Source organism: Epinephelus fuscoguttatus, linkage group LG9, assembly GCF_011397635.1.
Source record: "Epinephelus fuscoguttatus linkage group LG9, E.fuscoguttatus.final_Chr_v1".
Classification (NCBI taxonomy): domain Eukaryota; kingdom Metazoa; phylum Chordata; class Actinopteri; order Perciformes; family Serranidae; genus Epinephelus; species Epinephelus fuscoguttatus.
Genome location: NC_064760.1, coordinates 42,304,732 through 42,321,640, shown reverse-complemented (window position 1 = coordinate 42,321,640; position 16,909 = coordinate 42,304,732). Strand labels below are relative to the sequence as shown.

At 39.7% G+C, this 16,909-nt stretch overlaps 1 protein-coding gene across 1 annotated transcript in view; it reads left to right on the top strand.

Annotated features, from left to right (window-relative positions):
* Positions 1-14,784, top strand: part of slc7a11 (solute carrier family 7 member 11) — a 40,259-nt gene extending 25,475 nt beyond the window's left edge. The window contains exons 8-12 of the mRNA XM_049585644.1: positions 6,392-6,495; positions 8,307-8,403; positions 8,867-9,016; positions 10,719-10,896; positions 12,656-14,784. Coding sequence (XP_049441601.1) covers positions 6,392-6,495; positions 8,307-8,403; positions 8,867-9,016; positions 10,719-10,896; positions 12,656-12,711 — 585 coding nt within the window. The 3' untranslated portion in view covers positions 12,712-14,784. The remainder of the gene's footprint in view (positions 1-6,391; positions 6,496-8,306; positions 8,404-8,866; positions 9,017-10,718; positions 10,897-12,655) is intronic.
* The last annotated feature ends 2,125 nt before the right edge of the window (positions 14,785-16,909 follow it).

Sequence of the window (16,909 nt, the reverse complement as noted above, 5' to 3'; positions counted from 1 at the left end):
TGTACTTGTGGAGAGAGTTGAAGAGTTTAAAAAGAAATACATACAGACAAGTCATTTTGTATGTCTCTCAAGGTCATCAGCACATAAGTTTGAGGTATATTGAAGACTGTTCTACCACAATGTTGACACATTTTACTACTATAAGACTATACTTAAGTAAAAGTACTGTCATGCTTAAGAACAATTACTGTCCTCGGTGTAACTTCAATAGAATTAACCAGAAACAATTAAACACAAATGATCAACAATAGATAAGAGTCTGTGGACACCATACTGTGTGTGTGTGTGTGTGTGTGTGTGTGTGTGTGTGTGTGTGTGTGTGAGAGAGAGAGAGTGTGTGTGTGTGTGTGTGTGTGTGTGTGTGTGTGTGTGTGAGAGAGAGAGAGAGTGAGTGTGTATGCATGTGTATGTGGAGGAGTTCAGTGCTGGCACAAAAGAACCAATACCATTAGCGCTTATCAATACTACGGTCTTTGATCATTTCTAATCTAATATCTAATTTAGTACCTGGTTTCAGTACCCATCCTTAATCAAAACACAAAGGAAGTGAAGCTTGAAATAAAGTTTGCAGTGGCTGCACGTGCCAGGAAGTGCAGAACGCTGCAAGTGTGTGTTCCACCAATCAGCGTTCTTCAGCACACAGCCCCGCCCCTCATGAATTCCGGGTAATCTGAAAAGTCCTACCCCCCTACTAGGTACTTTTTTCAGGGAAAGACTGGGGTTGAGGGAAAGTTTTTTCCCCAGGTAATTTCAGTGGAAACGCTCCAAGGTTTTTCAAAATCCCGGGTAAATGAGAAAAGTTCCTGCGGTGGAAAAAGGGCTTTTGTTGCCATAACTGTTCCATGTCTTACCCATTCAATATCATGCTGTCTTGATGTCATAGTTTACTTAAGTTAACAGATAAATATGTATAAAAAGCACAGCATTTATAGCATATTTTTAGACAGAAGTTTCTGTGCTGTTCGTAGAAAACACTATGAAAGTAAATCTATTTGTTTTTATTCTTTTGTGGCTACAAAGGAAGTGATGCAAATAAAGTGTAGTGACCCTAAAGTAGTCTGCCTGCCTGTTGAGCTCTGATGGTATCAGGTTGCACTACACAATACCTCTATGTGTAATAGGAATATATTAACCACTTCCATCTTTTCCATCAATGATCCAGATCATTTCCATGTGTTCCACTTCCTTTAACAATGTCCTAATCAGGTCATGGTAAAAGGCACATTATAAAAGGAAACTCACCACAACAACAAAACAAAAATGATCCCTTTCCTAATCTCATGCTGGAGACCCCTTTCAGTTTATAAATCCCCAATCATTACTACACACATTGTGAGCTTTGTGTTTGCTGCACATTGTAAAATACATATTTTCAGGACTAATCCTATTCCAGTAGGAATGCATGAAACACTGGTTCATGATAATTTTATGACCATTTTCTCGACTGCTCTCAAAGCCTTACTGCTTGTTAGCAATATTTACATTTTTTAAATAGAAGCCAAACATACTAAAGAGTATTGCATCATTACAGAGTGGTTGCTTAGAAATGATCCTATGTGACAACATCATTTTGGTGTCCATTGTATAAAACCCAAATACAAATGTCCAAGATAAATGCAGATTTTTTTTTTTTTTTTTTCCCTTACAGCCAGTGCTTGTCCATACAAGCATGGACTGTGATTAATAAGCGCTGAATGGCTTCATGAATAATAAGCAGCTTTTGCTCCCACTTCTGCATGACCCATTTATGACAATTACTGCCAGCAGCCCTGTCAACAACTCCAACTTAATCTAACCAGCTCCAGGTAATAAAATAAGACAAATCATAATTAAATAAGCAAAAAGTTGGAGACTGACACGTTCACAGCAGAACCTTGGCGCCCTTTTTAAAGAAGAACCTTACATTTTGGGAAATACACTTGTTTGCTGTCTTCCCAAAAGTGTCTTTGCGTTCAGTGCAAAACTGGAGTTAGGACAGGGAGGACTGGAAGAGGAGAGAAAAAGCTAGCTAACAGCTCTGTCTACAGATTAACTATAATTACCATCCCGCGGTTGTATGCCTCCATGTACCAGTCAGGTTGCAGTTTCAGTTTACATCCATGTCTGTAAAACCATGAATGCTTCACACACATCTTCCCCCTGACAGCACTGAATATCTATATAACCAGCACAGTTTCAAGGTGGACACCCAAGATAAGAGTACTATTAGTGTCATTAAGTATGTCATAATATTTCCCCTTCTGTTATTTATTTAGGGAATGCAAATTTCTCAGGCAGTAGCCTCTTGATCTACATTGTGGAGGGAGACTAGATCTCCTTTTAGTTTTCTGTTAATGAGATATGACGTTAAGTAATGACAGGAAAGTGTTTCATGCAGAACATTATGATGTCACAGTGAAGTTGACCTTTGACCCTTTGGCTATAAAATGTCATCACTGCATTATTTTATCCTATTAGACAATTGTGTAAAGTTTTGTCATAATTAATAAATGAATTCTTGAATTCTGGCCAAATTTTGTGAGGTCACACTGACCTTGATCTTTTGACCACTAAATTCTAATCAGCTTATTCTTCAGTCCAAGTGGATATTTGTGTCAATTCTCTAAAGGTGTTTTTGAGATATTGTGTCCCGAGAATGAGACCTTTGAACAACTGAAATCCAATCAGTTCATTGTTGAGTCCAAGTGAACATTTGCGCCAAATTTGAAGAAATTCCCTGAAGTTGTTCTTGAGATATCACACACACTGGAATGAGATGGATGCAACGTCACAGCAACCTTAATTTTAGATGCCTGATCACCAAAATCCAATCAATTTATCCTCAAGTCCAAGTCAACCTTTGTACCAAATTTAAAGAAATTCACTCAAGGCGTACTTGAAATATTATGTTCACAAGAATGAGACAGACAAGGTCACAGTGGCCTTGACCTTTGACCACCAAGACTGAAGGCCCGTTTCCACCACAGGGGTAATTTTACTCCTGGCTGGGGCTTGGGGTTTACTTGGTGCTGATTGGATATACTCAAGGCGGAATGTGACGTCAGCAGAAAGTAACAAAATAGCAGGCATTTTTAAAACTCAGCAGACGAGAGTTAGCTCGTTCATACTGTAGCTTCCACCACCATGTAAACAAACTCAATAACCGGTCCGTGAAAAACATATTTTTTCCAGCGGATATCTTAGTTACAACATGACTAAGCTAGCAAAGCAGTTTTGTGTTGCTATGTATGGTATTTATTCAGTTTTGGGAAATCACGATGTCTAGAAAGCATCAGTGGCTGCAGCTGACAGGGACAGCTAACAGCAGCAGCAAAGCTAACATCAGGACGTCATCTGTTAAAAGCCTCCCGTTGTCGGATACGACATGAAACTACTCCAGTTAGCTCAATCGTATTGTAACTAAGACATCTGCTGGAAAAAATATTTTTTATTACAGACACTGCCATCAGCTAACAGCTAACAGCGTCCCTACGCCACTACGTCGCCCCGGCCAAAATGGTCGCGCAACAATTACATTACATCCAGAGCCCGGCAATTTTACAGGAACCTTCCTCCTACTCCGTTCTCAGTGGAGACACGGCGGTTGAGAGGACTGTGCGAGGGGACGTTCCTGTAGTAGTTCCTGCCCCCCAAATAGTACCAGGAACTTCTTCAGTGGAAACGGGCCTTTAGTCAGTTCATAATTGAGCTCAAGTGGACATTTGTGCCAACATTACCTTGAGGCGTTCTTGAAATATTGTGTTCACAAAGATGGGATGGACAGACAGATGGACAACTCCTGAGCTTGGAACCAGGAACCCTATTGCTGTGAGGCGACAGTGCTAACCATGCCGCCACTAATAAACATGCTGTATCTTATTTGCTCAATTTGTGATTTAAGTGGGAATTTCATGTGCTATTTATTTTAGTGATGACATGAGAACCGATACTCACGATACCTTTCGATACCATGATGAAAAACCCCGGGGATACTCTTTTTTTTTTTTAAAAAAAATGGAAGAACCGATACCAGCATAAGAATCGGTGCTATGACTCTTCCGGAACTGATGGGGGCAGTATACGCCATATAGCGCTACAGTCCATACCTACATTCAGAGCGAGGGGGTGACGAGGAAGAGGAGAGAGCGGCTGCCTGCCAAAGCCAACATTCAGAACTAGTCACAGCCGCACTTCAGGCCAGAAAATAGATCTGCTAGCAATATATGCAGTTTAAAGACCACTTTGTCTGTTTATTAATTGCTATTTACTTGTTCCAAATTGCTTCTGAACCGTCCGTGCTCCGTGCGGAGCTTTGTCCAGGCTCCCGACATCTTCCTCTCTCCCCCAGCCCCTCCCCTGGGAGAGTCAGGTGGTCTCCTATGAGCCCAGCTTTCGAGAAGTGCAACACATTAAACATTAAATGTCATTGAGCTCATTAAAAATATCCCAATTAATATCAGTAGCATAACAAGCAGATATGTTCAGTGTTATTTTGTTTAATTTCAACAACACAGAGAACAGCTTGAACAAGCTGCATGTGAGCTAACGATCAGGGATTTCACTCTCAGCAGTACGTGACTGTGCATGTGTGTCTACTCTAAACACAGCAGTTGGGGTGAGTTTGATTTATTGGACTTGGACGTTTGATTTTTTCCACAACTGGACCACGGACATCAAAAGACGCCGTTTGCACAGGGACAGGACAAACAATAAATGAAACCAAGGAAATTCCACACAAATTATTGTGGCTGGCACAAACGCTGTCAGCGTGATTTACATGGTAAATATTTAAATAGTTTATTGAGTTTATTGCAGATGTTGATCAATGTTTGATCAAAAACAAAAAATAGGTAATGAGGAAACGAGAAAAAGAAAAAATATAAGTAATATCAATCTAAAAATGTTATTTTATATGCAAATATTTAATAAAGTATTAAAGTATTTCTTGTTTAAGTACATTTTACTGGTATCAGCACCAACTATTGAATTTTTGGTATCATGACATCCCTAATTTCTTTACAAACTTGCTACTAGCAACAAGCTACTTTATCTCTCACTCTAAGGGAAAAAAAGCAGATAAGTGTATTTCCCAAGCACTGAACTCATTTAATATAGTGACGGATTGTTTATTCAGTAATAGAAGCCTAAAAGTGAAAAACCAATGATGTCAGATTTTCCCAACAGATAAGCTAGCTATCTTGAAACCTACACTCAGACTGGCTAACGGGCAATTCTGGCAAATGCCAGGTTTGCTGCCAGGCCACCACCTGCAATGGTGGAAAAAAAGAAAGAAAAATGGGAAAAAAGAGACCTCCTTGCTGCAACCCACTTGAAGTCATGAAGTCACGCCCCTTCCGGTAGAGCTATGGGACCTTAGATCGGAAAAAATATGAATGGCAGTGAATGAGGAGAGAAATATTATCTTTTGTTCCCGTTTGAGTTGCGACATGAAATCTAAACATCTTGTTAATGAATTTAAAACATAAATTTTAAGGTCAAGAAAGTCATACTTTGTGGTAAAACTGTTGAGATATAAGCTTTTTAATTAGAAAGACTCAAGAGTACACAGGAGAAGGTCGCGTATGTGACGTCATAGCTTTCGCTCGCTTCGTGCAGCTTGGACTCCCCGCTGAAATTCCACTGTTTTATGATTAATCGATTTATGATTGAAGATGTCTGTGTGTTTTGTGCCGGGTTGCAGTCACTCCAAGCTGCAGGAAGCAGCAGCTTTTTTTTTCAAAAGCTTATATCTCAACAGTTTTACCACAAAGTATGATTTCATGTCACAACTCAAACGGGACCAAAAGATAATATTTCTCTCCTCATTCACTGCCATTCATATTTTTTCCGATCTAAGGCCCCATGAGCTTCACCGGAAGGGGCGTGACAAAATGGTAAACACTTCCTGTCTCCTAAGTGGGCATGGTCATCTCTTCACTGCCTCAATTAATCTAAAGTGGGCCGTCTCAGTTTATCAGCAGTCTCTGGGTAGGTGCAGTGGTACCAGCCATCATCACCCAACCCCATTCTTCAAGTGTTCAAGCCGTCATGTAATGTTTGAGATCAAGAAAAGGATGCAAAGTGGGAAATAAATGAAATCCAGGCATAAAGAGCAAAGCAATTGAAATGAAAAGGCTACAAATAAGATGGACAAGGTGTAGCAGTGAGCCGTTCCAAAGGAAAACTACCAGAACAGAATTTTTGTTTCCAGGCCAACTTTGTTGATACCCATAGGAAAGAAGATAATAAGAATGATAAGAATAATGTTATAAATCATGATGTGAAATAAGTGAATATTATATCTTATCATGCTTTTGTGAGTAGATACACTGCTGATGTACAGCATGCCAGTCTAATACTCTTGCTCACTCTGCTTCCTGTCCGTGTCTCCCTCTGATGCTACTCGTCATAGACGTTTGCAGAGAAGCTGATGGGGAACTTCTCGATAGCAGTACCAGTGTTTGTGGCCTTGTCCTGCTACGGCTCCATGAATGGCTGTCTCTTTGCCTTATCAAGGTACAGATGCTTCCTCTTTGAGAGTTCACCCCCACAACAAAAATACGGTAGTGTTCCTCTTCCCTGTAGTGCTATTTATCAGTCTACATTGTTTTGGTGTAAGTTGCTCAGTGATGGAGGTATCACCCGAAGAGATGTCTGCCTTCCAGTATAATGGAACTAGATGCTACTCTGCTTGTGGTGCACAAAGTGTGAAAAAAAATTACATTTCAAAAACTCAGCATCAGTGTCTCTTTCCAGAAATCATGACCAGATTACTGAAGATAATCCACAGACCTTGTTATGAACAGTTTCATGTCAGAACTATTTTCTCTCTACCAAACTACACCCACCAACCATATCACTGCGCAGAAGGAAGCATACATCTATTGCTGGCTCACCTAGCACCACTGAGCTAGCTAACGTTACAACTCAGCTGAGGAGGATGCAATTAATGTTTACATCACACACTGTCACAAGCACTAACCTGTTGTCCATGAGTAGATGCACACTTTGTTCTGTATGGTGATATGGTTAGTGGATGCAGTTCGGTAGAAAGAAAAGTGTGCCTACGTGAAACTGCTCACAACAAGATCTGTGGGATTGTCATGATTTCTGGAAAAAGACATTGCTGTTGAGTTTTTGAAGTTTTTTTTTTAATTTCTATTTGGGTGCTTTGAGCAACATAAGCTGAGTGCCACCCGTTCCATTTTTAAAGGCAGACACATCTAGGGCTGATACCTCCAACTCACACCAAAACAATCTAGACTGATAATTAGCACTACAGTACATTCAGGGGTGAGCTGCCTCAATGACAACATACTTCATATTCAATATTAAGTGGTATATAGCACTGTGATTGGTTGAATTGTGGAGAGCTATAGAAAGAATAATGACAGTTTATGGTATTTATTGTAAATTCTCAAATATTAATTTAATTAATATTCAATTAATGACTGAGTCTCAAATAATAGTTGTGCATGTGGCCTAAAGGACCAAATAAAGGTGAGTCACCAGTAAAGACTATTCACCATCAGTGAAAAAAAATCAGTGAAGGGCAGAAATTTACTTTCCCACAGTACTAAGACAGCATTAAGTCCATCAGTACAACAGCAGAGTTATACCTTAAAACTTTACTGTGACTGAGGAAAATCTGTTTTCATTCATTAGATATTTCAAGTCACTTTTACTTGAGCATTTTTTCTGAAAGCTGTTAAGCACATTCCAATAAAAATTAACACTTCCTGCTGATCTTTCATTTTAAAAGCCTGCCAGGAAACGGAGGGATTAGCTATGCCATATGAGCCATGGGAAGGCTGTGATTGTAAGATATCTGTACAGCAAGTGTTGAGTTTCTTTGACAGTAGCCTCAGCAGCAATCACTATTACTACTACTACTACTACTAGAATTTGCAGTGTGTACAGTGATTAGAGCAAGTTGCACAAGTCAATTTTGCACTCTGCTTGGATCTCTTGGAGTTTGAACCCTCATGGCAGGCAGTTTCCTGAATCTCTCTGTTAGTCTTTGAACCTTCGTACATGGGATAGTTTTAATGAAAATTAGCAAACAGAGCACAGACCTTCTGACAGCCCTATCTTATATCCAAGTTCCCAGTTTAAATTCGGGTCATCACATCTTTGATTGCAATTCTGCTGATACAGTAAATAATCTCATAATGTCAAGGTGGGGTTATCAAAGATTCAAATGGGCTTGTTTTAGTCACATCATCAATGAAAAAAGTTAATATTAACTAAATTGTTATTGTCAATCTTGTTCAGATTTCTGTATGTGTACATATGTGTGTGTGTGGGTGTGTGTGTCTGTTCACCAGAATGTTCTACGTGGCATCCCGTGAAGGACAGCTCCCTGAGGTTTTGTCTATGGTCCACGTTCGCAGACACACTCCACTGGCTGCTGTCCTCATACTGGTCAGTTTACTGCAATATGTTCAATAATGACAACAATCAATAACTGTTCATTACAACACTAAATATCACTGATGTTCCCATTGGATATAACAACAACAACAACAGCAATTCACATTGAGCAAAAATCTATAACAACAACATCAATACTGATCTTGAATCTAATGACACCACTTTACATGTTAATTATCATCTGCTGGTAATCTATTGTGAAGCATATTATTGTTGCTATGGTTACCTACATGTACGGCACGTTACATGCTGACATATGGTTAAACAATTGATCTGTGCTTTAGGTGTCCTAATAATAGGTTTTAATGGACACCTGCCTGGCAGTCACATGAGAATTTTTACTTTAGCTGTGGTAAAAATAAGCACAAGAAATAAGACTGGTAACACAAACCACTGCAACTATCATTAGCTACAAATTGTTTTTAACTTCTTGTGTGTGTGTGTTTGTGTGCAGTACCCTATGACCATACTGCAGCTGTTTGTTGGAGACATCTACAGCCTGTTGAACTTCATGAGCTTCCTGCGGTGGCTGTTCATCGGTGTGGTGGTGCTGGGTTTAATCTACCTCCGCTACACAAAACCTGATCTTCCCCGCCCCTTTAAGGTCAGTGCTTACACACCTGTACACAGCTGTAGTTGTTCTGAATCCTGTCTGAATCTTTGCTACACTGAAATACAAGTCACTCACCATCCAGCCTGGTCATCAGAAGAAAATGTTGGGATTGTACGTTTTTGCAAACCACAAATACGCTACATCTGCATGTTTCTTATGTATGATATCAACGTTTCTATAGTGATGTAGTATATGAGCTGACTTTTTCATCTGGAGGTGGAGGGGATGGTGGACAGCATGACAGGGGTTAGAAGCCTGACAAGCTTTAGACAACAGTTCAAGACCAACAGACAATAAAACTAGTTGTTTTGATGACTTGTCCTGGTTTTTTTAGCAACTTGTTGCTTTTTCTTCACCGGGAATAGTGCCATAAAGGACATGGCTGCGTTTTCAGCTGGGATAGTGTCACCAATACCAAAGTATTTTAAGCAAAAAGATGATCTTTTCCAAACTATAATCAAGTGGTGTTTGTTCCTAAAACTAACCACATGTTAACCACAGCATTGTTGAAATGTAAAGAATCATAAAGTTTTGACATAGATACTTAAAATGCTAACATTTTTTATTCCAATTAGGTTGCACTGTCATTGTATTGCACATAAGGGTGGGCGATACACCACGGCTTGTTTCTTGTGTGATGTAAAATATGACTATATCACTGACATCAAGTAGAAATAGTTACATCATTCTTTAAGCCATCTGCATGACACTCACTATGGCATTTCAGTTCTCTTGCTCTCTCCTGTGGCTCACGCACATAAGAAAAGATTCACAAACATGATGCGTCACACACCTCCGCCCATCCAGATATTTTTCCCCTGAGCGTGTTTTTGTATCTGAAGGGCTCCAGACTGCTATTATAATTAGTTGCATTTTGCAGCCACAGAGCACTACTGTGGCTTGCAAATATTATTGATGTATGGGCTGGAGAGCTTTTAGGTTTTTTTTACAGCTCAGGTTGACTAAATCCTTACCTGTAACAACACCACAGTAACAGTTAAACTTATTGAGATTAACAACAGTGTGAGCAGAGGAAACGTGTGTCTTTGTATCCGCAGGGCTCCACACCACAACCATTTAGTCACATTCTGTGAGCATGGAGCACCAGTGTGACTTGCAAATACAATTAATATATAAAATGGAGAGCTGTTTGTGTGTTTCCAGCCCACGGTGAATAAATCCTTACATTTATAGACACAATGGCAATAGTTTAACTTTCTGCTAACTGCTAACATCTAACTGTTGACCACAAGCTTCAAGTTCACAGCAACAACATCAACACTTTCTGCCTGAGCTGCATGCTTAAAAATAAAAGCACCAGTGGTTACGCTTTGATTTATTAAATTATAACAATACTTTTTTTTAACTTTATTATGGCAGTAGCTGCTTTATCAACTTTACTGTGATGGTAGTTCACTAAATAATTTAGTATTAGTCGATAGTACATTAAAGATTTAAAAATATCATGATATACATTGTGTATACCGATATAGCCTAAACATTTTACAATATTATTTTTTAGGCATGTCGCCCAGCCCTAATTCCACAGTAACTCATTTTGTTCTTATAGCTATTGTTCATGTTTCACAAAAACTTGTCTTTGCTTAAATATTAGTGCATATCTTTGTATCTGCTTTGTATCTGTACAGTATATGGATAGTAATAACAGATGTCACTCATGACTTGTTCACAGGTCCCACTTTTCATCCCAGTGGTGTTCTGCTTCACTTGTTTCTTCATGGTCTTCCTTTCTCTGTACTCGGATCCCATCAACACAGGGATTGGATTTGCCATTTCCCTCACTGGCATCCCTGCCTACTATATCTTCATTTACTTTAACCGCAGACCAAAGTGGCTTCAGAGGGCTTTAGGTAGGTAATAAGTAGCTGCTGATACAGTGGAATGTCACATTCAACACATATGACTGAAAAAGATGAATCATTTTTGGCATATCAGGTCATGCTGAACTTTTATTGTCATGTAGACCAGGTTTAAAGGAATACTTCACTCATTCTCACATAAAAGTCAGTTTAGTCATCATGGACAGTGCCACACAACTAAATAGGCTACAGTGGTTGTTATGTCTGAGAAAAACATCTGCTGATGATTCCATCAGAGTTATCTTGAGTTTACATTAAAACTGGGTGATATGGCTGACAAAAATTCATAACAGTTAATAGTGATCAACCAGTCGCTCTCAAAGTCCCCCAATTGGGGGACTTTGAGAGCGACTTTGACTTTGCAAACACAGTGTGAAAAAATGCACTGATCACGAAGAATATAGTGATGCTGCACATCAAATTAAACAGCAGAACCTGGGCTACAAGGCTATATAAACCCTTTTTACATGCCACAAACACAGCTCAAACAAAACTAAATAAACAACAAATCAAACTCCATATAGCACCGATATCCCGACCCACTCGGTGTATTTCGGGCTCTAACTCGACGGCACGTTATACAAAACACAGCCATTCATCTCAAATGAAAGAAGAGACCCCGCTGTTTCCACGCGTATGTACCAAAGCACTCTACACCAAAGCATCAGAGAGATAGAGGCCAAAGAACAACAACAACAGAAATCATTTCGCCAAGCTATAGTTGTAAAATTTCTCTTACCTTTGTTGTTTTTGCCGTGAAAAGCTCATTCTGCCGTTAAATCACGCTACATTCCGGTAGACCGACATGTTGTGCTGCATTCAAATGAATCCAGGCGAACTTCAGGTTCCGGGGATAAGCATAAAATTACCACTCACAGCAGCCAACATCTCCCCCACAACGGCGTTCTGCTGACTCTGATTGGCTTACAGTGCTGTCAATCTCGTTTTGGTGGGTATAGCATCATTCTATTGGCTCTAACAAATCAAACGAGGTGTCAATCACTCAAATCGACCAATCCGTTGCGGAGATAGAGCCTCCAAAGCACAGAAGAGAACATCTGTTTCACATGTAGTAGGTGTGTATTGGTCAGTTTGAAGTGGGAAAAAGGAAAAAAAAACAAACAGACAGTTGTATGTGTATATCCTAAACATCATTAGGGATTTACAGAAACAAAAAATGAAAGCTATAGGATTGTACATGACAAAAATCACATGCAAACATGGAGCAATTTTGGAGAGCTCGTCTGAATTTTCTGTTCTAAAACCTCTCTAATATTGTTCTGCTTCACTTTATCAGAATCAACCTTTGCAGAGTTAATGTTCACATATTGTACGATGATTTGATAGAGGTTTAGAGCTGCAGCTGCATCATTCCAAAGGGATACTCACCCTAAAAATGCTTTTGTTTTAGGAAAACCTCAAAATGTTTCATTTGTGCTGTGTGCCATCTTCATTTACTCTTCACATATAACACATATACTGATATTTACACATCTTAACAAATCTCACAAGTGTTCCCTTTACCGTGACACCAAACGTATTCAAATAGATCTTGTGGTTGCAGAGATATTTCATTATGGGTATGCAATTTCTGAGCAGAGGCCTATAAAATAGGCTGATTGTTACTCCTGAGTGAAAGTTAAAGAAACCAGATGGTTAATTGTGGTTTAAATTAGCCCTATTTATTATTTGTTTTACCTTATATATGACATGAGAGATGACGTCATTGTGTGATTTTCTGTGTCCCCAGATTCCTTCAACAGAACCTTGCAGATCCTCCTGTTAGTTGTCCCTGTCGAGCAATAACAGCTCACAACCACTACATCACCTACTTAGAGTAGTTACTGAGCTGAACTCTACCCAAGAGAGTAAAACTGCTGTTGTACCTTCCAAAACTCTTGTAGCACAAAGATTTAAAGTTATAAATGTCTCTGAATCTGACTTTATATAATGCATTTTATTATGAATAACAATTTATGTTGAAAGAAGTGAATTTATACAGTATGTATCATGTTTAATGTTATGTTTTATGTTTCATTATGATTATGTAACAGCAAATGGCCATCTGATCACCATTTTCCCCTCAACCCACACAAACTGTCTGAACAGAGCAGGTCACTGCACATGATACAAACATTGTCTGGACTAATGTGATTTTATTGTCTGATTTTTTTGTAGAAAGGTTTGTCCCATGTTTTTACGGTTTCCTTGAAGTCTAAGCAAGCACAGACTCAAATGTGTTATTTATGGAGCTTAGTTCATTTGTTTGTGGTGGTTTGAATATCAAACAACGCCTCAGCAAATCCATCAAGTTGCAGTTACAGTTTACATCCATGTCTGTGAAAACATGGGTGCTTCACACACATCTTCCCCCCAACAGCACAGAAGATCTACACAATCAGCACTGTTTCAAGGTGGACACCCAAGATGAGTGTCACAGATTCAGTATCTGACCAAATGTTTCCCCTTCTCTTCCTGAGATATGATGTTGAATAATGGCAAGAAACATATTTTTCGAGAACAGATGTCACAGTGAAGTTGACTGTTGACCTTCAGATATAAAATATCATCATCATTATCATTATATTTTCTATTTATGTGAAATATTTTCATAGTTAGCATATGGGAAAAATATCCCCCCCCGCCCCATGACAATTGGAAGAACAGACAACCTGAAAACATAATTCCTCCAACTAAACCTTAGGATTCATGCCTAGAAGTAGGTGCTCCACTGACACAAAACAGCATAGTAATGACATGTCAGTAATAATATCTGTTTATGTAAACAGGCTTTGACAGTTAGTGCAGATTTGGATCTAGTTGCAGGTTGAAAATACCACAATTTGCTCAATGGCTAACAAATCTAAACCTTAGTCAGTCCTTGTTTTTTTTAATTTGCAATGTGCACATCATTCAGGTAACATTAGCAGGCTTCTCAATTTTATATATCTCTGAAAACTGCTCTCTGTGGCTGGTAGATGACAGTATCTGGCAGACTACAGTATATCAGCAGAACAAAGTGTCTTTTTTAAGTTTTTAAAAACTGGTGGGACAAAAACTACTTTTCACAGATGCAAAACTAGATAACCATCCAGATTTATATTTTGACATAATTCACTATTTCACATGTTTCATACAGTTTGTGACACATTTTAAATATACCTGTTCTCCTCAACTTGCTGTCACACTGCTTCGTTCCTCGTCTGTATGCATTGTCAGTTTGGGTAGCTACATTTGCTCTGCTGAGCAAGCCCAATTTCATCTTGCTGTCCTGTTTCTTTCATGTTTTGGTAATCCTCTCAGAAAGATGCCTCACAGACTTACAGGCACAGGTCTTGACCAAGGACAAGCCCCTACCAATAAAACACAAAGGGTACAAATAAACTGTCTTCAGGCTAGCAGTTAGCCTTTTTTCCTGGAGAACCACACCAAGTTATATCTTATTATTTCTACCAGATGTTTGTTTTTTCTTAAAAAGGCAGACTTTCAAACTTGCTGTAGAAGATAATCTACATTGTTCAGAGTGAACATACCTGTAAGAGAAATACTTACTTCTGCCAACATGAACAAACAATGTATTGTCATAGAATGGTCCATATGATCCTACAAATTAGCACCCCACAAATGACGTCATGTCTTTAACATACAGTTACGTAATTAACGTAAAGTTATAGAGGTTAGGTTTGGACAATAAAAGTTACTGTGGTTAGGTTTAGTAAAAGAGACATGGTGAAGACATACCTTACAGTAGCTCAAAGTTGTTTGTGAAAACAGCCACGAACAAATGAGAACAACAATATTTGGCAAATAACCAGTCAAATTGATTTTGCAATCAGCCCCACTTGGCATCAGATTTGTGCCATCCGCTTTTGTTGCTAAATACAGAGGTGTGTTGCTGCAGCAAATAAAAATCAGTATCAGGTAATAATGTGAGAAAGTTTCTTGTTATACCAAGATGTTTTTCTGCTTTTTGCAAGATATTTTCAGGTTACAAATAAACTTTTCTTGTGTAAAAAGAAAAAAAAAAAAGAAAGAAAAGAAAAGAAAAGAAAAGAAAAAGGCAAGTGATATTTTGGGGATATTCTGGATATTTTAGGATGCATTTGCAGGATGATGGTGATCCAGACAGAGGGAGAAATTCAAAGAATATGCCTCAGAGTAGATGAATGAATTATAATTATGGCCTGATCATATAATGGTAAGCTGCTGGAACTGCTGGCGGCACGGTGGTGCAGTGGTTAGCATTTTGTCGGTGAAGATTATCAGACATCCAGGTCATGGTAATCTAAGTGCTATATCGTAGGCAACTGGACTTGCTTGCGTTTCTTGAAGACGTTTCGCCTCTCATCCAAGAAGCCTCTTCAGTTCTAAATGACTGGTATGAAGTTGCAGGCTCCTAGCCACTGGTTCAGTTATGTGGATGACAACTGGGTTCATATCAAAACTAAGGAAGTGGAAACCCTCACGGAACACATTAATGCAGTGGACCCCACCATCAAATTCACACGGGAGGATGTCAGAGGAGACAGTCTACCATTCTTAGACTGTGCAGTGCACATTGAAGAGGACAGAAATCTATACATTGAGGTGTACAGAAAACCTACACAAAGTCATCTTCTGCCTACCCCAACTGGGCCTTTGCAAAGACCTCAAAAAGACCCAGAGCAGACAGGATGAGACACAAAAATGAAACATCTTCATTCTTTATGTCGCAGGAGTGTCTGAGAAACTCAGGAGGACTTTCAACAAACACCACATCCCTGTGCACTTTAAACCCAGTAACATACTGAGACAGAAACTTGTCCACCCAAAGGACAAAACACCCGGACATAAGCAGAGTAATGTAGTGTATGCAATTCACTGCAGCCAGGAATGCACAGATTTCTACATTGGGGAGACACAACAACCACTCCAAAACCGCATGGCACAGCACAGGAGAGCCAGCTCCTCAGGTCAAGACTCGGCTGTCCACTTACATCTAGTTGCCCGATAAACCCTTTGCTTCTTCCCACTTTAATATGAATAACAAACCAGGGCTCGTTGCTCCAGTTGGATCCAAACGGAGAGCTCAGAGACGAGCAGAGGCTAACTGGCTGTGCTTCTCTCCGGTCATGCTACGGCTAACGCTCCGGCTCTCCGGTTGGATTAAAACGGAGAGCCGGGGCTGGCTCAGAGACGGGTCCATCTCATTGGTCCGACAGCCCATTGGTCCAACATCCCATTAGTCCAACGGTCCGCGGTGCTGAACGGCTCCCGGCGGGTGTATTTCTGCCTTGATAGTGTGCCGCGACCAGCTCTGGGTCAGCTGGGAAAGGCTTGAGGCGAAGCAGGCTCACGGCTTACTTTAAATTTCCTGTGAAAACAAGTGTATTTTGGGGACATACAAGGCATGTAACAGGCTGAATTTGACGCGGTATCCCACAACATCAACAACCAACGCACCCAGGGTACCTTGCATACATATCTCACTGTGGAAAGTCCATGACTAAACATCAATATGTGAGAAGGTCGGGCTGAGAATGTGTTGACTAAAATGGTCAATCAAACTGAAGGAAACAGTAGAGATGGTGATACTTCTTTGTGAGTTTATCACCACAAGCAACACCCTTAACATTACATGTGTCATTACATCTATTTGTAATATAAAAACATAGTGCAGCTTTAACAAGTTGTCTGATGGAAATTTAGTTTGTAACATCACAAGACCACACAGGTGCTAAAACAGACATAATAATTTCCTCTCTGAGTTCAGTAAGAAGAGCTGGTGTGTTATCAGATTGTTGTGTCTCTCACACCCAGTTTGCAGCATGCAGATGTTCCAGCCCTAACATTACAACCTTTGTCATTTGATTCAGTCATTATTATGACCTTCCATCACCTCCAACCTTATGGTGACTCTCTGCTCCCCCGGTAGCCCACTCACATTTCACATTAGCCAGTCAGACAGCAGCACCATCACCCTCTTCCCTCCTGCATCAGGAATGAAGTGGCTTGGCCCTATGTG